Source organism: Osmia lignaria, chromosome 3, assembly GCF_051020975.1.
Source record: "Osmia lignaria lignaria isolate PbOS001 chromosome 3, iyOsmLign1, whole genome shotgun sequence".
Taxonomy (NCBI): Eukaryota; Metazoa; Arthropoda; class Insecta; order Hymenoptera; family Megachilidae; genus Osmia; species Osmia lignaria.
Genome location: NC_135034.1, coordinates 10,487,180 through 10,511,394, shown reverse-complemented (window position 1 = coordinate 10,511,394; position 24,215 = coordinate 10,487,180). Strand labels below are relative to the sequence as shown.

Genomic DNA, 24,215 nt, shown 5'->3' with positions numbered 1-24,215 from the left:
GGAGAGAAATATATGGACAGACAGAGCAAGATTAAATAAAAGGAGTGTGCAGTAGGTGGTGACCGTTTGTCTCCATTCTGTTCGTGATTTGATATTTTTTTATAATTCAAACGACGAGAGAGAACGACTGGAGAGAAGAAGCGAGTATAAATGGAGCGTGTATAGAGAGCGGACTGCTATCTAAAATAGTTCAGGCTAGATGTCGATGTTTGTAGCAGATAAAGGACAAAAAACACAACACACAGCATATTGTAATTAAAATTAAAAGTCATTAATACCGCCCGCTTTTTCATTCGTCCGTCGAACGTGTACCGACTTCCACTACAAACCTCAAGGTATTATTTCTTCATACTGTCCCACGTTTTATTTTTTATTCTAACAATGTTTTTTCTTTTCAATTTTAGTCATTCTCTTTGCGTATCGTGAGACGATCCTGTCTTTCGACGATCCTTCAAAGGAGGCGATTGATCGCAAGCTCTATAAAGCACCTCGCAATCCTCGCCACGTATCCCAGCTTCACCCGCATCTTCCACTAGCCGATCCCAACCGGAGGTTGATTTCAAAGACTTCCCTACGCTTCGTCTGAAACATCGTGCAAACGATACGCTATAGAATTCGCTTATCTTTCTTCGAGGAAGAGGCGAAAGAATCTTTAATATTCCACCATCGTGTGCAGATGACATTTCCGGAAATAAGAGCCAGACACGTTCGAGTGTCTGATCCAGATTCCATTTCTCTCGAGACAACGCTCGGAGGGATATTAAATTTTCAAGACGCGTCGGGACAGAAAACAATAAGAAAAAAAAAAAATGGAACTCACGTTAAGTACTTGGCCAGTACTTTACCAGCTGCGCCAAATGTTTTTAAGAGCTTTCGATTTTCCAGGCAAACTGTTCTCTGTATGCAACGTATCCTGGCGTCTTCGTTCAGAACGTCTTCCTGTTCCGGTGTCTGTGAAAGCAGAAGGTTATCAAGGATTTCTTCTTTTTTATTTTCAATTACTCAACTAAATCGAATTTCCAAGCGCTGCTTAATTTAAAAAAATGATTCTTTTACCACAGAATTATAACCATAAGCTGCGTAGAGCTCCCTCTTCCTCCTGGCCGACAACACATCCGTCAACATGTCTCTCCTCTTCACAGTCGCGATTGTATTCTGAATCACAGCGAACAGCAACAGCAAACCGATGAAGCTAACGATGACCAGCTGCTTTGAAGATGGTCCAATTGGATAATCGATCGAATGCGCCACAGGATAGCCAAAATATGGATGATCGTACACGTAAGGGACGCTGTCGCTTCTGTGATGAACGAACGTTCTTTGAGGTACTGGAAAGCATAACATCGTTACGAACGATTTCTCTTCCTTTGATCATAGCCTCGAAGAGGGAAACTTTACCAGGGAGAAAATGATTAGGCGGTACAGGAGGGTGATGCAAGATCGGCTCTGGTGGACGCGCAACATCCGGTCGAAGAGTAGCCTCCATTTTACTCGATGCTTCTGTGGTAGAAGCATTCCCGACGAACTGATACTGAGCCTCGATTAAATTGATTAATATACCCAATACTGGTAAAACTCTTACTATGGAAGAGAACATTTTTCTTATTATTTTTATTTGATTAATTATCAGAGTGTCACTTGCGTTTCGTATAGATGTTCACTGTGTACGTTTCAATGAAAAACGGATGAATTATGGTGCCCGACTGACAGAGGGTCGACTGGCACCGTGATCTTAAGAAGGTCGAGAAAAGAATAGCTTCGTGACGTTGGCAATTCGATCCTAAACGAACCGGTGAAAAATGTACGGGCAATTTTCTGAATTGCCGCCCATCATTCGGCTCGCTGAGCTACGGCTTCACGGTGGAAACCTGCTGCTTTTTATTCTCCTAAGTAGACGTCGTACACTGCGTGCACCCTGTAATGGCTACCCACGACTCGTGAAAGAATGTTTTATTTTCTTGTTCGAAGACGTGCTTCTGTACGAGGTGAAACGACGTCGACGGTTTCTAGGTAACTTTCTTTTTATGATATTATTTTTTTTATTACATGGAGATGGTTAGATTTTATCAAACAAAAAATTATGATCTCAGCCTCTTTTTCTTTTTTTTTTTTTTTTTGAGTGAATATTATTTACTCTTTGAATCTTAAGTCGATCTTAAGATTTGACGAGGAAACAGCTGACTCGTTGCTAACCAGACAGACAGAGCGAAGAACATCATCCCCTTTAGTAGGGCTCCAGACAGACGAACCCTCTAGGCAACAGCCCTCGACCGTCCCATCGCTATAGCAACCCCTTGGATTCAGCAACCAACCTAACCAACCGATTTACCCACCTCCTAGCGTTGTTCGTTGTTCGAACATTTACATCAAACACACTTCTCCCTTTTTTTCCTTCTTTGTACTAGAAATCAGGCAACCCTTTGTTTCTTCTACGCGTACACCTGTGTACTGTGTGCCATTGTTCGGCTTATCTTTCATTTTTCGAAACGGAGAACATAACGTTATCCTTCTTCTTCAGTTATTAGAAACATCAGAGTGTTGAAAAGTTTTCGTGAACTTTAACGAGGTAATCATAAAATGAAAAAAAAAAAAATTGTACAAGTGTACCAACATCTCGTTAAAGTTTTCTGGTAGCTCTGTTCTACGATACTGTGTTGGAAAATCTTGTTCCCAAAGATTTAATGAGAAGAACGGCTCGTGAAAGCTGCCTCGAAGAACTGAAAGTTCCTGAGGTGACTTTGAACAAGCCATGAAACGATCTTCGTAACTTTTCCATATCGTCCTTCCACAGTGTTGCTTCTCCGATGAAAAACGTCTGATTACTTCTACCTCGATCTACTTACCTGATCGCTTCGTTAATTTTCTTCCATTAACTTTCGACAGTCAGCTCGTGCTGCTTGGCTCGAGGATCCGTGTCGCAGGTTACTTACCCGACCAACTCGACACCTTCTATTAGCGCTAATAAATTCTCGCTGCAAACTTTCTACACCCTAGATGACACGTTTTCCTTAGGCAGCGAACCGTACTATATCCTTGGGACTGCGGGTTCTTTCAAAGCGACCGGGAAAATGGAACATCTATGTTCTCGTTGCATTATAAATAGCCCTTCTGCGTTACATTTTTCCCTTTTTTTATATAGAACTCAGTCTATACGAGTGTGGGTCTTGTGAAATGTAGCAAACAATCAGTTTCGTTGAAATTCAATTCATTTCATCTTTATAAAATTTTTTCACGTAATCAGATGATTTCTAGTGGATGATCCAGGGATAGTAAATTTCGTCCAGATCGTAATCTCTGTTTTAAAGCTCATCGTCTGCTCGTCATAAACGTTCAAAAGTGTTCTTCGAAGTATTTCAGTAGCAATTCGTCTTGGCTAATTCGCAAAGCAGACGTCTTGGCGTCTAAAGGTCCATCGAGATGACTCTGGTCGGACGTTGCCAGTTTATTGTGAACGCTAAAGGCTGGCGGGGGTTGTTTTTTTTTTTTTTTTTTTATTTTCCAAAGGCGACTATGGGTATCGGGGTCACATCGATAGACAAGCCGCGTGAACGAGCCCGTGGTTTCACGCCAACGCGACGCGATCAAGTATTATATTTTTAGTACGCTTTTGCAACGACCGCCCTACGCTCTCAGACACCTTACTCTCGGCGACTTTTTATCACGGTCCAATCGAGACCGCTTGGCCTGCAATCAGAGCTTCGTTAGCAGACCTTTATGCTGCCCGTGCTCTATACCCCGAACGATTTTGCCCGCCTTTCTTCAGCCCTTTCATTCGATTTCCACCGTTCGACCGTTCGTGTATTTTGACCGTTTTATTTTCGTCCACGACCCACTCTGCCTCGCAATTCGCGAGAAAATTAACGACCACGATTGGAAGTGACTTGTCTTAATTTCGTAGGGTGCTTTTATGACATCCGAAGAGTAGGAAATTTAGAAAATTGAGCCACTACACCCTGCGTCGACTGAAAACAAAAACAAGAATATAGAAACGATCCAATTGCAATAAGGAAGTAATTACGCTTATCCAGACGTTCTTCCTAGGAAGGAGACATTGATTTCCTTCGAGCGACCGGAAACGGGTTGCAGGGATCATAGTCGTACTTTAAAATTCAGCTTTCCTCAAGCTGTGCCAAAAGTAATTTTACTTTTCTGCTTGTTTCTCTTTACACTCGACTGTTGCGAAAGTTTTCGAACGAGATAATCATGATTTCAAAAGTACATCAAATTAATGGATAATTCGTGTTTATTCCACTTCCATGGGTGCTCTGGAAACGTTGGATCGGTTGCTTGTTAAACTTCCGACGCAAGAAATACCGACGTATATTCTTTTTTTCGACGAAACTCCGGTACGCTGGTTTAATTAATTGGAGGGTTCTCCGTATCGCGTCTGACTCGTGGCGGGCTTTACTACTTGCTGGCACGCAACCAGCCCGTGTTTCGTCGTCGAACGATTGACGTCGAATGTTTCACTGAGAAATTGAAGAACCTTCTCGACAGACATTCTACTTTATCTCTGGTACATGATATCTTTATTCTTTATTTATATAATTTCGTTTTAGTCAATAGAAGTTTGTAAGAACTTGGTGCTTCAAATTCAGTGATACAAGTCAGCGATACGTCAGACAGGTGTAATTTTCTCTACTTCCAATCGTGTTACCTACGCTTAACGTACCAGTATCATAATTAAATAAGTATTTCTATGAAATTTCGAAGCTACCAGCAACAATTTATACAAATTTTTCACACGAATTTTTCAAACCCATCGAAACTCTCGGATCCGATCGCGAGGCTCGAAAGGATAAACGCTTTTCCGTTCTCATATTAATGGAATCCATGTATACAGAAATCCGGTGCAACTTTAGGGGACGTTGGGAGGAACCTCTCGGAGGATCCATTCGGGTCAGGCAGCCTGGGAAATCCTTTAAAGCTGAGAGATCCCGGTGATTCCGTTTCCACGCCGACCTGTTTACCTTCTCCTTCAGATCTTTCAATTTTTCATCTTCTTCAAAGAATCATCCCGAGATCAAACGTTCGTAATTGTGTGTTTCAACAGTTGTTCGAATGATTGTTACGATGAATCCACGAGTTACAAAATTTAATCATTGTACAGTTTCCAAATTGTGGATTCAACGTCTTGAAGAGCATGTATCTTGCATGCAGAGAAACTCACGTTTCTTTCATTTCGTTTCCTGGTTCGTGGAGGGTCAACTTGGAACGTGTTTAATATGTAAAACGAGGGGTGCTCGCTTTAATGTTGCACCTTCTGGCGCACCGAACTTCCTGCCCTCTTGAATGATAAACGTACTCCTGCAGGATTAAGGTCCATTTGTGTGATCGCAAAAGCAAACTGACGTTAGTTTACTATTTTTATAATGCTTGGCTTCTTTTTGAACAAACCTCCATGTATCGGTGAAAATATTTTATAACTGGCTAAATTGATTCGTCCTCGATATAAAATAGGTGCTAAATTGATCTTCATAAAAATTCATACGTCATCCAAATATGGATTACGTAGCTTTAGAAGTGATGTAACACCGAATACTCGTGCAAGATTAACGAGAGCATCGAGACAACCCGTTTCAGCCTTCAGAAACGCGTACATCTTTAACGCATCGACCGGGTCATTCAGCTCGGTGTAGCTTCGAAATTTCTCCGTTCTCGGTGGCTTCAACGACGAACCTTGTAACAGTTTCACCCGTCTGTGGCTGGCAATTCAGATTCTCGGCGAAAGTGGAACTCGAGAAACCCGGGATAGGTTTGTCGTTGATGGTAGAAAGACCGAAATTCGAGCAACGGTAACCGTGAAGGATGGCAGATGACTGAAAGCCGTTACCGATGCACCGGCCGTGAATAATTGCGCGAGGATTGCTTTCCAACTAAAACCGAAATAACTTTCATCGCCTAAGGAGCTGTTAAACGAGAGGAAAGATCAATACGCGTTAGCGAACTTCGTCCATGGATTCGACGTTTAACAAAAGGATTGGTCAAACCAGAGAGTTTGTAATTCTATTTTTAGAGTACTTCTTTATTTTTCAATATCCTTAAACGAGGATGTCACTCGATTAGATTTTTCGATCACGTCGAGTACCGCGTTCGTTTTACCTGAATGTTAAGTGGAACGTTAATTAGCGCGTCGTTGATCGATGAAACTGCCCTAATAGGGTTTTCTTTCTCGCTTTTTTTCCGTACTCTTCTATCTTCTCGGGTTAATCAGGAGTTTTCTGCGTGATGCTAATAATTATACCTCGCAGATATTTTCAACCTTGTTTTCCCTGTAACCCGTCAAAACAATGGAATTAAATGCAATTAGCCCAGCATTGACAAAAAAAAAAACAGAATTCGAAATACGTTTTTGAGAAGGAAAAGTAATATTTATTCCACTAATTCACACCGAAAGTGTATTCATACGCGAAGTGTAATAATATCATGATCTTCTATGAAATTCTACGAACGACAATGTTCCTCGATTTCTAAATTCATCGAATACAAGGAACGTTCGCAGAACCTAACCAACATGAATGGTTGTTCCACGAATTGTACGTTTTACAATGAAGAGCGTAATTGAGTTGCACGCAGCCATTATTTAGAGCCTAATTAATTTTAAACTCCTACGTCTGACTTATGCTCCACTTAGCCACTTCTAGGTACTCAAAAATTGATCTGCACATCTCGAAACAATGACGCGTTATTATAATATAACGCAATTTTGACTATGACGGGAGGTCCAAGTATCATGGTGTCACCTTTGGGGTCGTTACTGCGAGTCAGTGGAATGTTCCCATGGGACATCCTACATACAGTTTCACCTGCCTCTACGCTTCATTTATCTCCGCGTAATTCTTCAACAGACTTATTTAATGGTGTCTCGAGTTCCATGAAAAAGATACTGTGTCGTTTCGTGTGCCTTCCTTTTTTCTCATCTCGTTATTAATAGAATTATGTTTTAAGGTTTCGTTTAACGTATGGTATAAATTGAAGACTCGAAATTCAATAATAAATAGGAACTTTATTTTTTGATCATTTTTACATTGAACAGTACAATTCATATCATTACGTGGTATCTTTGATCCGAGACGCAGATCCGTATACTCTGTAAGCTGGGTCGTCAAAGATGAGAAGATACAAGGAAAGCCGCAAAGCTGAGGCATAAAGTTGTTCGACCGGTTGAAAACCGCATAGCGGGAAGCAACCCCTCCACACGGGGCTGTTCTCCAACAAAGTAGAATCTCGACCTACGTTCAGGTCTCGCGGTCGCTTCCGGCCAAACATTCGCGCAAGGATTGCAGTGAGAGGCGAAGAGAGGGTGGCTCTGTTCCTGTAAATTCGACGAGGAAACGTCCACGACGGTAACGAAAGAAAAGTTTTGGGGCGTATGCGGTCGGTGTTGTGACTTAACCCGTCTTCGTTTCACCTTCGAGTCTTGTTTCTTCACCCTTCTAACAGCACCGAGACTGTTCTCTTTCTCTCTCTCTCTCTCTCTCTTGATTTCCACCCCCGTAGAATCGACGTTGCGCGTTTATCGAACGACTGCGCGCGCACGGATAAGCGGAGATGGGGCGTGCTACGTGTTGGTTGGTTGCAGAGAAAGCGGCGGTGGACGAACGAACAAGAGGAGCGAAGAACGACGACGAGGACGAGGACGGCGACGGCGACGTCGGCGAAGACGGCAGCCAACAGACACGAAACGAAGCTCGCCGCGCCACTGTTTCTTCAAGCTCTGCCAACACGCTAAGCGTTGTCAACAATTGACAGCTCGAGTGTCGCGAGCGTGCTGAGTCAAAGTTCGAACGGTTCGTCAGAAAAATCGTGTTACATTTCGCGGAGGGATCAAAGCAGAAGGGTGTTTTGCTACGAGGCGAGGTAAACAAAGAGAAGTTTCGATGCGAAGAGGGTCACTCAGAGTGAACGTTATCGTGGATTGTTTGTTGTTAGCTGGTATCCGGAGGAAGATAATATTCGTTGGAGAAAACACAGCGAAGTGATTTCGGAGTGCAGCGAGAGAGTGCGTCGAGTGGTGCAGCAGGAAGAGATTTGGAGGGATCGTGAAGATTTGTGACCGGGGACAGGGGTGGTCTTTCGTCCATTCGAAAGTAGGGAGGAAAGATAGACGGATAATCCGGGGAGGTAAATTGGTGTGTAGCTTCTGTATTTTCCGTTCGCTTGGTTCAGTCTATCTCCGTGAGGCGGAGAGGGTGGCGAGGCATCGATCGCTCGCCATTTTGCACCGCCGACCGACATCTTCTCCACGCATCGACGACATTTTCTTCCCTCGTGACGGCTACCTCGAGGAGGGAAGTTGTCGCGAGCGGATGAACGAACGATTCCACGGGGAAAAGGGTGTGCGCCGATTGTACTGTATTATTTCGTGAACCTGTTCCCTTGGTTTATCGATCCCAGCTACATACGATATTACGTTCGAGACTTTCTCGAGATTTAAGAAGGTGCGCGTTCTAATTGAAGGGTGTAGTTGACGAATCCGAATCCGAAGAAGAAGAACAGAGAATAATAAAATTCGGGGGAGGAGGCAGATAAAAGAGGAGGAGAGGGTCGCTCTGGTGGAAAGGTAGAAGTCAGCAGGCTGGGAGCTCGGCTGAGCGAGGTCGTGGGTCCCGTCGTGGAGGAGGCCATCGAGCCAGGGGATGCGACCCCGCTGACGGGACCCTCGAGGGAGTCCTCGGTTCCTCGAGCACCCCCGCCACCCCCACATCGTGTCACCACTTTGAGATCGCCGAGACCTCCGCCCACTACGTCTCAGGAAACACAAGAATCGGGTCATCAGACCCACGAATCAAACCCTAGCGATCCGAATCCGGGTCATCAGGCCCAGAATCCTAGCCACCAGCCTTCGAACCCAGGTCACGAATCGAATCCGGGTCAACCGACCCAGAACCCGGGCCATCATCAAAATCCCGGTCAGCAGGCTTCGAAAACAGGCCAGCAAAGTCAGAACCCGGGTCATCAGACCCAAAATCCTGGCCATCCGACTCAGAACCCGAGTCGGCCGGCACAGAATCCCACCCACCAATCGACCCAAACGCAACAACCCTCGTTGCAGCAACAACAATCTCAACAACAACAACAACAACAACAGGAAACTCGTCCCAGCAGCATGGGTACCGTGTTGTCCTTCAGCCCCCGCGACAGGCGGGGCTCCGTATATCCTCCAACCGGTCATCAGCATCCGACTGATTTCACGCTGAATAATTTCAATTACGAACAGCTGAACAATGCGAAAAATCGTGAAAACAAGAGCGGCGTCGCCACGGTGGCGCCGGCCCCGCCAACGAATCATCCGCCTACGAACAATAACGCGTTGCAAAACAACAACATTAACTTGAACAACAACGACAACGCGAGGATCATCTCGGAGAAGAACGCGCTCGAGAAGAACCTGAAGAAACACTCGTTGTTCATAAACGCGCTCTCGTGGAAACGATTCAGCACGTCGAACAACAACAAAAAGAAGCTCGACAATAAGAACAAGAATATTGCATTCCGGCAACCGCTCGATAACATACCCATCGTCGATAAGAATAAAAACATACAGACGCCTCAGGTATGCTATAATCGTTAATTATTAGATTTTTAACTTAAAATGTAAATTGCATTATTGTCGTCCAGTATTTAGCTACTCGGTTGTTATGCGACGATGCTGGTTTGTTTGTAAACTCGCATCGTGCGCGCAGGGACTAGTCGTCAACAGCGAGTCGTCGAGAAACGTTAGATAGAGTAATTGTAAAAGTAAAATGAAGGTAACCATAACTAAATGAACGCAGTTATAATAAAATCACTGTAGGGTTTATAATTGATTACGTGGCGATCGCGACAAAGGTGGCCCATTTTCGTTCGAGCAAAGCAGCCACGAACCATTGGTTCGGAAGACTCGTGCAAAGAACGCGGAAGGTGCTTTGACCCTAGATACGATCGAAAGCATATCGATCGTTCTTTACTTTTCTTTGTTGCGTTTTACGAACACGCGCGTACTTTCTTTCCCCTCGGCGTAAAAAATTCTTGGGAAGGAAACTCGGTCGATCGGGAGTGCGTTTCACCCTCCGGTTATAAGTAATTCAACGCAGCATACGAATTCTTTTGCCACGTAACAATGTTTTATTATTTAAGTACATAGTATCTTTTTTTTTTTTTTTTTCATCGTTGGATAAATATTGATTTGAAATGATATTGAAACAGACAAAGCCTCCAGCGTCCAACAATAACCACACCACGCACAACCCGACGTGCGAGAAGCTAGTGCAGAAACCTTTACCTCCTAAGCCAAGGAAAACTGTGATCCAAGCCTCGACCTCGGAATTGCTCAAGTGCCTCGGCGTCTTCCTTCACAGGAAATGCACCCGTTTAAGAGACTTCCAGGCTGGCGACGCTGTCATGTGGCTGAAGACCGTCGACAGGAGTCTGCTGCTTCAGGGCTGGCAGGTGAGTGCTTTGCAATTAATCCTTTCCTTTCGTTCCTTTCAAATTCCTTCTCTATTCTTTTTACGCGTCTATGAAATATCAAGCAAACGATTAATCTTCTTTCTTGATCCGTGTAACCATCAAAGGGTTAATACAATTTCAATATAATCACTCTTATCTATACGATCATCATCGCGGCTCGAAGAAGCAATTACGGTTTGAATTTCCGAGCGAGAGTTGTTCGATAACATGCCGACCAATTAATGATAACGCGCTAATTAATATTTATCCCAGCCATTGTTGGTATCTGATCGAAACCTATTGCCAGGTTATTGCGATATTGAGTTAATTAAAGCGGATTCATCGTCGACGATCGAATTACCTGGGTATTATCTCGACGATAAAGGTGTGAACGCGATGGTTCGGGAAAACGAAAGCTTCGCCGATTGAAAGCAAACCTCGCGTTCGCTTGGAAGATATTTCATTTCATGCTTCGCTCGAGTCATCGGCGTTATCCGTTTCTCAGTCGTTGCACATCGGTCGAAGGGTAAGGCGAAAGAGAGCAAGCACTTAGTCGAAACGAGATCCGCACGCGTCGGGATAGCTGAAGCACCCTCGACTCCTTTCCTATTTCGCGCTCTGGGATGCACACATATGTGCACGGTGCACTCGCGGTGACCCACGGGAATACGTGGCTCGTAATGAGAAGCACCAGGGGCCCGTTACTCGCAATATGTCACGGAGCGAATTAAACGAGACGCTTCTTTCTTGCGGAACGAACGGCTGCAAAATTGCTCTTACGTGCTTCTCGATATTGCCAAAAATAAAAGTTATTCAGGCGTCTTGTTTCATCGCCAGACTGCGATGCAGTCAATGTATCGACTTCTATTCGAGTACTTCGGTATTACGTATAAAATATATAGGTCAATATTTATTTATATCGTTTCCTTTCATCTATACAATATATTGGTCCAGTTCGATCGTTTCAATAGGGAACACGTTGCGTGGGAAGAGACATGTGTCTTTCGAGCACGTTACGAAGTTGCTTCTCGTGTCAGTCGGACGTAACGTTATCGCTTGTTGCTCGAGACACCGTGAATAGAAAGGAAACGGGTTTTCAATGTATTGTTAGCAATGTTCGATGAATGAGGAAGAAATTGAAAGGGAATAATACACGGCGAGGTGTACGTAGTTTCGTCCAAAATTTTATTCATTTTTTAAATTGTTATCGACTTAGCCTTGCCTATCGTTCTTAAACATCGTCAGGGTACACTTTCAATATGTCAGAGGGAATATAAAATTACCTTCCATAAGGTTAATCTATTTACCCAATTAGAATATTGGCAAGAAGGAAAAAAGAAAAATGTCGTAGGACTCGCTTTTTCTTCGCAACCACGAAGGTCATTATCGATCATCCGGGTCGCGAGTTGTCGCGCAGTGTGCCAGTTTTCATAGAAAATCGACCAATCCATCCATGAAAACGATGTTTACTCTGGATGGCAAGTGGTCTCTCTGCCGACGTGGATAACATTCTCGTCACGAATGAAGTACTAAAACTCCAAACGACTCTGTTGATCGATAACTCTGACGCATACGGGGTCCACGCCCGATAAATCTACCTCTGGAATAAAATTCACAAAGGGTGTTCCTTATCTGTCCATTCAGCAAATCGTTTACTAACGAGCCTATCTAGAGCTTTCGATCAGATTATTATCATTTCTACGCTCGAATGATTTTTATTTTAATTCCTTTATCGTCGGTGATCGGACGTCATCGATAAGGAGGACACGAAACGTCATACGATGTACGTCAACGATTCCCACACGTGTTTCGCCCTTTTTATGTCTCTCTATCTCCGATTACCACTGCAGAGAATGTTCATAAATCATAAAACGAGTTGGTAATTTACAATTTCTCCCAATCGATCGAAACAATGGGCCAGAGGAAATCGATGAACGTTTGAAGGACTCTGGTGGATGTGCGTGACTAGATGTTGCGCTTAGAAAACTTCACCGATTTAGATAACAGTCCCTGTGCGTTTTTCTACGAGTACGAGATTACGTCTCTTTTGTTTCGTTTGCGAAGATTAATTGAAAAATTAAATTGTTCTATTCTCTAGTTTTTATTAACCCTTCAGTGACTGTAGGTCAATTATGATTCATACCTTTTGTGCACCTTGCAGCTTTATATTTCAGTTTTTAAAAAAAATAAAAATGTTACCCAGTTAGAGAGTTAAAGAATGTAAGTAACAAAGCAAATTAGACATTCACGCTTTGAATTCAGTAGCAAAACGCGTAATTAACGCGCCTCTCTTAGCGTTTCAAGGAATATGAATAACCTTATGCATATACCAAAGGGTGATTCTGCAGGTCACAAAGAGTCTCAAAAAGTCACAGGTTGATAGTATTGCAGTGTAGCTAGCAAACGTAACGCCAGGGTAGGTTCACTCTAACACAGAGTCCCTAATAAGGGGTAGCAGTCAGTGCGTTGGCGTGCGTGTGTTTATTCGTCTCGACGAGGGTACGATGTAGGTAAATATACACAGTACCACGACTTTCGTTGTCAAAAGGGTCTCTTTAGCGATCATCGCCGTAGCTACCCTGTTTTCCAACCCCAAATCCTACTAGACCCTTACGCGAACGTTAACCACCCCTCTCTCCCTCGTACGAGATTTCGAAACCGATTCGATTTTCTTCTTCGTATAAATAGAATCATTTTTTCTTGTAAGAAATCTAGTTACCTACTTTCTTCCATGGGTTCTTCAAGAGAAATCTTTTTATAGACAGGCTACTCGTATTCCCTACTTCATCCCCCATGCGGCACTAATTCGCGTACAACGCGTTCGCACGTATTTTTTTCACCAGAAATTGGAACGCGGGGTTAATTATAAAGAAGGATACGAATCGATAGGGTGTATCAGGGGGTGGAAGAAGGAAAATGTGTGCAGCAATGTGCAACATCGGTGAAACCGCGTTAGAGAAGGGGCGGGAGATTGAGGGTCACGTGCGTGCAATGGCAACGTCGCAGAACCACCCCTGTTGGCAGAGCACCCCTTTGCTGTAGAAATATGCGGGAGCTTCCGACAGGGACGTTCACCCTTCGGTTTTAATTGCAAAGGGGAGACGACCTCTTCTCGTACCCCCAAACCTCCTTGCGACTCGAAAGACGATCATTCAGCGAGAGGGATTACACTTTAAAAAAATTGCTGCTTCCCTCCACCATTTTGTCGGAGGAGATTTATTGAAATTGCAATGGGTGGTGTTAAGAGATTTTTATTTTCGCTAAAAGATTACAGTTGCTTTTGAAACGAGATACATGATTATTTTTCAAATCTTAATTAATTTTATTGTGTAGATTTCTTAGTGGGGGTTGAAGCTTACCCTTTCGTGCAAGCTTATGCGTCGAATTATCGAAAGCCCCGATAGCGTTACGTAAAAGTTAATTTTATCGATTTCTCGTCATAGAACTGAATCTCTTCGACATCTGTTAGTTGCATGTAACAAATGTTTAGTTACAAAGAATCACCCTTAGCTCGATTCGTCGTTGCGCTGTTCTTTTTCTCGCTCTTTCCTGGAACTTTCATATCAGGTTACACAGAAAATCACGCCTCGCGGTTTTCATAGAATAGGGATGAACCGCAGATCGATCGCACACGTGCTCAAATCTAATCAGTCAAGGGTGACACACACAGTTCGCCCTAGAAACACACTAGACTCCTGTCTAGGGTGTCGACAGATTTCCTTCGTTCGATTGAACGCAAATCGGATTTCTGGGAAAATAGGAGGAAATGTAGGGAAACAGGATCCACTGCACTATGCATTTCTGAATTACCCTAAATTAACCTAGATCAGGTCTTTAAATTTCCACACTTTCCATTCGACGAATCTTTTTATTTATTTATCAATCCATATCTTATGATGCAAGAAGAAATCCCCTCGCGAATCTAAATACATAAATAGATTATCATCGTCCACCTCGTCAACAAGTGACCAGTAGAACATTCTCTATTAGGTAACCAACTTGGATTTCCATTTCGAGTTGTGTAATCTTCTTTCTCGCAAAACATTGCCAACTTTCTGTCCACCAATGTTCTCTGAAATTCTTAAGAAAGTTTGCGCCATTATAAGAGAGCGATAAGACTCTTATCTCGATCGAACAGTGTCTAATATCTTGAAGATCCACCCTTCTAGTTATCTCTTCAAGATGAACTCGCGGTTCGAAAGGGAGTATCATGCTTGTCAGGAGCAACACGTTGATCGTTTAACTTGGAACGTTAATCCAGTTCGTCTAGACGGTAAACAGAAGAAGCTTGAACGTCATTGCGGCGAATCCCGTTAAAGGGAAACCATATCAGTTGGAATTGTTTTCCGCGTCCGCAACGAAACTCGCGGATAGTTGTTCGTCGGAATAAACGAGCACGTGTAGAACATTCTATATTATTTTTCTTGATACGAAGCCAAATAAAACGATTCTGAATAACGAAGGATAGCGACAGATTAAGGTATGCAGTTTTATCGATCACGTGAACGATTATCCGATGGATTATCGGTGAATCTGCAACGCGGGCACATTAGGAAATGGATCAGACGAACATTATGAAACATGGATAACAATTAGATAAAGAACTTCGAACAAATCTTCGTTTTTGTAATTCTTTTTATTGATATCTGATTATTGTACATGGACACGGTTGACTAGCATTTACGGAAGTGACGAAAATGTCCTTTAGGGAATCGTATTAAAAGCAATATCCGATTAAACGCGAGGGAGAAGCTTCTTCGGTGCGGTTGAACATCAAAGAGACAATTTTGTCCGGATCGATGTGGTCCAGTGTTGATCGAAGCTAAAAGCGTCTGCTTCTGCGCTTCCTGTTAGTCAATTAACCCTTTCTAGGATCGTGTTCTCTATTATAGAACGATTATCTGGAACTTGAATTCTCCTTTTTAATTACATCATGTTATTTGTCTACTTATTGTATAATAACACATAGGCTTTCCACTCGATTACTTATTCGTTGAAGCGATATTAATCAAAATTTCTCGTCAATTCTTTTTGCTGAAAATCGTTTCACAATAAGATTCCAGATCGGAATCAGTTACAGGACTACGCGGAGTCGCGAGAATTTAATTAGAAAGACTGAATCCTCGATAAGCCGATGAAAAACGCGGTTACAGTGCTCCGTAGGGGTGCAGGCCGCTCACCTCTGGCGAATATCGACCGAACGAATATATACGGCTGGTCGTTCCGTCGGTTTTCCGCCCTCGAAGGCTTGACCAGCCGTGTTTCCAACGGACCACAAGTATGCTCTGTGAGCTGGCCAAGACACGTGGAAACTCCATGGACGTATCGGCACATGCCTGAATGGGAACTTTAGGTTAAAAATAAATACGCCTCCTTTGTAGTTACAAAGTTTTGCCTCGCCGTCCTGTTACAGCGTCGATACAGCTCACGCAATTGATACGGGAAAGCTATTATCTGTGCTGGAAAACAGAAATAGACGAGCTAATAATATACACGCAAACAGGCTTTGTTTCCCGTGGATACCTCTTTTTGGAAGTTCACCTTTTGACGGGTGTCCCCTTTTATCAGTCATCTATTTCGATTCTCTCGTACAGTGGGTATCAAACTCGATCGATGTGCCGCTTAGAAATTGATTTAAATTTCTTAATTTTAATATACACAGCCGTAGGTGCGCGCGAGTAGACAGAGAGGTTCGAGTTACTGGTGCGTGTGGGTGCAATAACGGTGAGGCCCCGGGATGACCCGACAGAATCGATGCTCCCGATACGAGAGATTTTCTCGGCTGCCAGGAATTTTGCGAGCGATCGCTGTTGCACCTCTGCCGCGTACGTCCTCCCTCGTTAACGCGTTTAACGCGCCCGTTACGCGGCGCAAAGCGTTGATGCGCTTCGATGCGTTTCGTCCCCGATGCAGCCGGAACGTCCAGGAATATCTAGGGACGTCGACACCTCCTAGTTCTCGGAGTTGATAAAAAAGTAGCGATGCTTTTATATATACGTATCAACGGATGGATCAATCGAGTGGAAGCTCGCGTTAGAGGCGTGTAATGCATTCTCGAATCATAACAGGTGAATCTTTCAGAGGATGGAAGTAGAATTGGGCGTGTGTAAATTAGAATAACATTTTCTTTGAATAATGCGAAGCTGTTCGTATACTTACGAACGATAATGTACGTACGTTCGAGATAAGTGCATTAGATGCATCTACAGGATCGGTAACACCTCTGTATGCACGTTAAAGCGGAGACGAGCCGTTTCGTGGTCTCTCAACGAGCCAATGCACTTTACCTTTGCCCTCTCGGGCTAAATCGACCCACGCGCCTGTGTTCTAATTCGCTAATGACTCAGAGGACTCGGTTTCTGGAGCAAGGAGACGAAACGCGACATTCGATAAAGGGCAGTAGTAGCACGCGAGAGACTGCTCCTTCCATCTTTGCTAATATTACATAAACGGCTACTTAAAATAGCTGTTCCGTGTCTGATTTAACACTACTACGATAAGACAAATTTACAAAAGTGAATTCGAGGTCGTTTGAGAGGCGCAAATATCGTTTCTCCAGGGTCTGCGAGGAAAGGAAGACCTGTCGCAATCGAAGTATCGACCGCGGTTGCCGTCGACTACGACAATGCCGATTGTAATTTCGCAAGCCTGGCACGTAACGCGACACCATGCGTGAATCATCCCTTTTTGTTCGCCCGCTAAGTATGCAACATACACTTTGCGTTACCTGAATGCACCTACCAGGAAAAAGAATAATACACGTGTTCCCCCGACGTTGAAACGTATCGAATGTCTGTCTACTTCTTTCTACTCGCAGGTATTCGATTGTCGTTCAGCTCTTTTGTGACGTTGTTTGGACGCTTGCCATTTTTTAACTTCGAAATTGAAGCGAAGGCTAAACGCGACCTTTCCAAATATTCTCATTCGAAATTCTACCACAGAGGGGTTGGAAAAATTATTCTAAGCTATTCTTTGTATGTTTGCTCAACAGGACGTCGCTTTCATCAATCCTGCCAATGTTGTGTTCGTTTATATGCTGGTGAGAGAGCTGGTGGACGGCGACGAAGCGTCCGAGAGGGAACTTCAAGCCACGGTGTTAACGTGCCTGTACCTGAGCTACAGCTACATGGGCAACGAGATCAGCTACCCGTTGAAGCCGTTCCTGGTGGAGGACAGCAAAGACAAGTTCTGGGATCGATGCCTGTTGATCGTCAATCGATTGAGCTCCGAGATGTTGCGAATCAACAGCGAGCCAGGATTCTTTACGGAGATCTTCACCGAACTGAAGGTAGGTGCACGATGATGTCGTTAGAACTGGTTCGCTGTAGTTTGCTGAAAAGTCCATTGATCGCTGGAAGTGATGGGAGAGTAAACGTTGTTGGCAGCTTGTAGATACTTTACCGCTATACCTCTTGCAGAAAACGTAAAGCGTATAAAATTCATCGAGTCAACTAAAAACAATCCAAAATGACAGGCGTGCGGCGCTGGGGATCGAGGTAGCCTGCCTGGTAGCGGCCTCGAGCGGAGTCTCGTCGTCTCCGGAGTCGCGGTACCCACCAAGGCGGCTTGACGGAGCTACACACACCTGCTGGTGCGCATCGCCAGGCACGGCTGCGACGTCACGACGCTCTGACGATGGCCATCGCGACGACGAGGGGCTGCCCTCGCAGCTTGACCCCACCGCATCGACCTCCACCTCGACGTTGCATCGACAACCTCATCAGCATCAGCATCAGCATCACCATCACCATCATCATCGCCATCGACATAGCCGCGACGATGGAGAACCGAGCGGACTCTGCCCGTCCTGTGGTCAAAGACGCCGCGAAGAGATCTACTACACCATCGAGGATTTGGACGCGATCGAGGCAGCGCCTCTCGAGTCCCAACGAACGCCCACGTCGCAGAGGACCTGTAGCTGCGACACCGTCGACGGTATCAGTGGCGAAAGGGAACGCGGTGATCTTCGCAAGTACCGCAGCACCGACTCTAGGTGGATCGACAGCAGTTTCCTCTCTCCCGAGGACGCGATCTGGGACCTGAGGAGGCGTACCAGCGAGGGAACGGAGTTTCGATGGGCTCTACACACGTCCAGCACCGATTTGGACCTGGTGAAGAAGACGAAATGCAGCTGCCACAGTCTAACCCCGGAGGAGAAGAAGCCGCAGGACGTGCAACGAGGGGACCTGAGGAAACACCACAGCGCCGAAACGGACAAGTGGTCGATCAAGCCGGACTACCTGCAGACACCGATGCACGATTTGAGGAAACACAGCAGCGACGACACCAGGATGGCCAGAGAAGCCAGGTGGCTTCAGGTTCCGGAAGTGTTGCCCAACCCGAAGCCAAGATGCACGTGTCCGAAATCAAAGGTGTTGGCCCCTTCGCCACCGGCCGAACCGCCAAAACCATCGCCGCCACCACCACCGCCAACGCCACCGCCAGTGGAACAAGTAGTAGAAAAACCTCCCGCGATACTGGAGCCGGAGAGGAAGCTTTACTACTCCGCGTCTTTGGCCGTCGAACGACCGGAAGAACCGACCATCGCGCCTGTCCCAGAGAAACCGGAACTGAAGAAGCACGCCAGCGAGGACACAAGGCTAGTGAGAACCGAGAGAGTCCGGGAGAGACCGAAGCTGGAACGATCACACGCGAGAGTCGACAGTCAGATGTCGAAGAAATGGGGCGCAAAGGAGAAGGTGATCAGTCCCGAGGAAGGGAAGAAACCTCGGCCAAAGTGGGCGATGAAACCGCACTTCTCTTTGCCCGTCGAGAAGAAGGATTCGAAATGGAGGAGCCAAGACTCGACGGAGAGTTTCAAGAGCAAAAGCTTGAAGGAACGACCCAAGTACAGCATCCGGAGGAGCATGTCACCGGAACCGGATCCACGTCAGATAACGAAACTGGAGAACAGAATCGTTCGACGATTGATATCTCCGGAGATCACCATCATGGACGCGAAATGGGCTCCCTACGAGGACGCTTCTCCTTTGCCTACGATCGGGATCAAGAAACGTGAGCCAAAGCACATCAGCGAGATCAAGTGGTCCCCGTACGAGGAATCGCCAATGGACGGTGGTGGTGTCGGTGATAGTTTCGCGGTTGAGGAACCGGAAGAGTCGAAATCTTGGTCACCGTTTCATCACGTGACGCCTACTCATCATCCACCTCCAGAGGCGACACCCTGCCGAAGCGACGACGAAGATTTTCGATGGAGGATTCTCAACCAGGTGTCAGCGTTCCCGATCTATCAAGGCGGCTGGAAGGACGAGTCACCCGAGAGGACACCGCCTAGAAAGCTACAATCTCCGGTGGATCTATCTCCGCCGATTTGGTCTCCTCAGGTTCCAGCTACTCCCGTGAAGAGGCAGAGATCCCAGCAGCAGTACTCTCCACCTCCGCCGGTACAACGGAAGAGCATCGTTAAGGGTCGCGGCTTGTCGAAGAAGAAGGCTCTGAGAGCCAGGTCGGAGAGTCATCAGGCGGGCGGGGATGATAGATTGATGCCGCCTACGGTGTTGGTTCGTGCCGCTAGCGAGGAGCCGAAGAGCCGTCAAAGGCCTCAGTTGATGAGATCGAAGGCTTTGTTAGAGGTCCCTGTGCCGATGGGTATTACGAAGAGGTCGTTAAGCGAGGAAGTGCCCCGCACGCGAGGCCGTGAACGGCCACGTGCTCCTAATAGAGCTCGCAGCGAGGAGGCACCCAAGTATGAAGATCCATGGTTCGCTAACGACAGCCTGCCAGTTGAGAAGACCGAGTTGCGGGAATACGTGACGACGGTTTAAGTGGGGGAACAGAAGTTTGACGGTACTCGAAATCGAGCCAAGGTATTTTAGAATTCATTTGCGCCGCACCCTCGCCAGTAGAGGGTTCTAGTTAGCTCGCTTAGCTGTTTTCTACGGACATACGAACCGATCAGGTGTGTACATTAAACAGATTTCCTGCAACTGCGATCATTATTTTTCATCTCTGAGCCGCATTCGCCTTTTTTAAATTGCACCATCGACGCGCGATGAGATGGTGGTCGTTCAGAATCGTAGAGAAACCGTGATTCATGAGAGCGAACCAAGGTGACGGATGAACGTAAACGGCTAGAGCTTCGAGTCGCGACGATCATACACTTCGTTGGCCTACGAAACGAAGATTACAAAATCGAAGGAGCAACTATAATTAGTCGAGGAGTCAACGATTCTTTCTGTAAAAGAAAATAAGAAACGATAAAATCGAGAGGCTAGGGGTCAAGGACTGATTAATATCGAGTTCGCGTGGCGTAGCTGAAGGGTCTCGAACGATAACGACAACCCCTTCAGCTTATTAAAACGAACAATTTTCAGCTCGAAACTGAACTTTTCATCGGCAACACTGAGCACCGAAAAGTACAGCTCGACGCGGTTGTCCAGTCTGTGACGACCAAATGACAGTTCACGTAGGGTGTTTAAGCGATAACGATAGCCAATAACGTAATTAACACAGTCGAGCGTAATCTTCGATTTAAAAATAAAAAAATAAAAATGAAACCGCATTAATAATACGAGCTTAGGTGTTTAAGTATAGCTGATACGAATATCGAATAAATCATGCGGTTTTCGTGTTGCTGAAATCAAAGTTATCGTATCGAAAACGGAAAGGAAAATGAAACCAAAAACGAACAACTCGATTCGAGTACACCATGGTGTAATACTTCTAAAAAAAAAAAAAAAAATGGGACGTTGGAAATAAACCAAAGTTCGTTCGGTGAGTCGTCGGTGCTCGACGAGGACACCTTTGTTACATATTCCTTTCTTTTGCTATATATAATACAATGAAAATTGCAAAACGATCCGCTTGAAAAATGGATCCCTCGTGATCCGTAGATCGTTAGCGAATATCGTGCATACGCATAATTAAGTTCTAACGTGAAGAAAAAAAGAAAACAAAAAACAAAAGGGGGTCGCTAATATGGCGGCTGAGGTAAACGACATTTAGCAGCCCTCGTGTGCCGGCGCGTGCAATATTAATTAGGATTATACATTTACCAGTTCATTGAATAGCCAGTTAAGGATGGGGTACTAAGTATTAAGCGAAACAACGCGATCATCTTGTAAAGTTTAACCTTATCGACGGCTGCACTTTACTTTACCCCAACTGTTCGCCATTTTAGTTGCCATTACGCCTGCGATTCGATACGTTTTTTGCAGAAAACGCGATCCCTCCAGGATTTTCGAGTACTGTATACATACACGCATATATATATTATAAATATATGCTCTCTATACACGCGTCTGCCGGTCTCTTGCCGGCTTCTTCAGCCACGATCGTTTTAGATTTTTGATATTCGATTGCAAGGTGATTCGGATGTGTTTCTCTGGAGACGGAGGAAGCCTCGATTGAAAGTGTATTTTGTATTTCGATTTGAATTCCGATCATCCACCGATAAACCAGTGCTTCGAACAATACAACTTAGGCTTCTCTTTGTTAACACGTTCAATTTTTAGGCTCATCACAAATTCTTTATAATTGTTTGACAATTAACCAACCGTATCATTAATAAATATACTTGTTCATTTCCATCGGGATGGTTAATGCGTTTAATTGGAAAAATAAAATGATCGTGTTTGAATAATTACAATTACGTTACGTCTGATACGAATTTTGGGTTAAAGGAGTTAATTAGGAAAAGCCTAAGTGATTTACCCTCGCGAGACGCGTGTTATTCATGCGTTGCAAATACATTCGAGCATCGTCTTACACAGTCAGATTTTGTACATATTTTTAATAATGTGTGATAGCTGTAATTGTACACCACGGTGGCAGACTAATGAAAGGAAACAAAAATAAACGACGATGATGAAGTTTTCTAAATATTCGGGTCTTCCTCCCGTTCAGTTCAGGTCCGGTCGTTCTTAATATTCTTTATTTCTTCGTTCAGCCGTTCGTTTCCCTCGCGGTTTCTCGATGTCGTCTCGTGTTAAGAAGAACCCCTTGCGAATACACTTCCGGTGCCGAGGAGGCCGTATCATTGTCGCGGGTTATCGAAACAAACGAAATGAAAAAAAAAAAGCCATTCCTGTGACTGACACGCGTTACAATCGGCCGTACGAATAAAAATCGAAGCTTTCAGCTCGAGAACGGAAGCTGAGGCATTCCGAAACTTCCGTTTACCTCGGGATCGAACGACTCTTTCTGTTCGTGCGGCTCGATATGCTGTCGCCACGAAAGAAAAAGAAAAAGTTACAAAAAAAAAGAGAAAAATTAAAAGAGAGAAACTCACAGAGATAGAAATTATTTTCTAAAGAAAATGCGTGAAACAGGAGAGAAAGGGAACGAATGAGAGTGAGATTTAGAGCGAAAGGATGATAGAATTATTTAAGAAAAGGGGGTGAAATATCGACGATGAGCTTGCGCAGGAATCGTGCGAGGTGCGAAAGAAGATCAACCAAAAAAAAAAAAAAAAAGATGAAAGTGAGCCAAAAAAAAATACCAAAAAAAGAAAAATTCCTTGCTTTCTCCGGCGAGATCTCGTGCTAGCGAATTTTTTCTATAAAACTGCGTGTGTATTAAACGAGGACGAACAAACCAAAATGAGATGCAACAAGCATAAAAGAGAGATTACCAAGAAACAAAGAGAAAAAAAAAAATGAAAAAAATATGTATCTAACTGCGCGCCTGATTTCACCCGTATTGCATAGCGTACGAGAAATTCTCACTTAGGTATTTGTAAGTACCATTAAGAAAGAGAGCTGCATGTGAGAGAGAAAGAGGGGATGAGGGGAGGGGGAGAGCCAGCCTGCAAATATTAAACGCCATTAGTTGCCATTCAATCGTGAATATATTTAATTAGTTGGCGATTATTCGTGGCTAGCGATCTGTCTTTCTTTCTACGTTTGATCTCGAGAAAACCAAGCGCACGCCACTTTACTTCTTCGTTCCCAGTTTAGGATTATTCTAGCAGTAAATTGTTAGCGAATAGAGATGCTTCGAAGGCTCCATATTTTACTAATTATATACACAACAGAAACACACGCAATCATTCTAGTCACGTATGTGTACACGCATGATAACGAGCCCTCCCAGCGTACACTTTCATCATTTTATCTGTTCGTCAATCGCTTTATTATTATCAACGACGTCTAATAATTAAGCAGGCTGATTGTTAGTCGATTATTCTAGGTAATAGATGAATCATCCTTACGAGAACAAGGCTGTCATTGCATTTATCGCTCTCTAGTTGCACACGCTGTATTAGTACTGATATTTAGAGATCCTCCTGATCGGTATTTCTCGAGATCAGACGTTCAATAACGCGTTTACGAATCGCGATGCATATAACATTGTTAAAATAGTGATTTTCGCATTGTTTTAATCGAATGGCGTTAACGTGTTCAAATTTCGAGGCGATGAAATAAACGGAGATGAAGAAAAGCCACGCCACTGTTATAATTAAAACGTACTAATAAATAAAAGCGCTGCATAGCGATTCGTTTATTCTCGAAGTAAACATAGTACATATAATAGGTTCTTTCCTTCGTAGTGCATACAATAATTAATTCTGGCGTACTCATTGCGTACTGTACGATATTAATAAATAGAGTAACGTATTTAATTGAGCGATCAACATCCGGTGAACGACGGTCTTAACGGATACCGTGCGCAGGGGAGTCTTTAAGCGTGCGTTATTCAAAGTGATTTGGAAAAAGTAAAATATACAAACATTATTTCAGCAGGGATGAAGAAGAAAGAACTCGGCCACGTTAAGATGCTGTACGGTGTAAAACAAAAAACATTGTATTTGTGCTGCCATTAGC

General features: G+C 44.4%; 3 protein-coding genes across 3 annotated transcripts; 2 read left to right on the top strand and 1 right to left on the bottom strand.

The window, feature by feature from the left end:
* Nucleotides 1-87: 87 nt before the first annotated feature.
* LOC117607972 (uncharacterized) lies at nucleotides 88-1,597 on the bottom strand. Its single transcript, XM_034332317.2, has 4 exons — nucleotides 1,399-1,597; nucleotides 1,057-1,328; nucleotides 821-951; nucleotides 88-582 (listed from the first exon to the last, which is right to left on the bottom strand). The coding sequence occupies exons 1-4, from the start codon at nucleotides 1,595-1,597 to the stop codon at nucleotides 405-407; spliced, it is 780 nt and encodes a 259-aa protein (XP_034188208.2). The 3' UTR covers nucleotides 88-404.
* Nucleotides 1,194-17,989, top strand: Cdk5alpha (Cdk5 activator-like protein). Its single transcript, XM_034332316.2, has 4 exons — nucleotides 1,194-9,556; nucleotides 10,189-10,431; nucleotides 17,423-17,719; nucleotides 17,850-17,989. The coding sequence occupies exons 1-4, from the start codon at nucleotides 9,110-9,112 to the stop codon at nucleotides 17,856-17,858; spliced, it is 996 nt and encodes a 331-aa protein (XP_034188207.1). The 5' UTR covers nucleotides 1,194-9,109; the 3' UTR covers nucleotides 17,859-17,989.
* LOC117608119 (uncharacterized) lies at nucleotides 17,868-23,080 on the top strand (the record flags this gene model as incomplete). The annotated part of the gene is made up of 1 exon (XM_034332728.2): nucleotides 17,868-23,080. A coding segment is annotated over one exon (2,349 nt), but the record flags the coding sequence as incomplete, so codon positions are not given.
* Nucleotides 23,081-24,215: the final 1,135 nt, after the last annotated feature.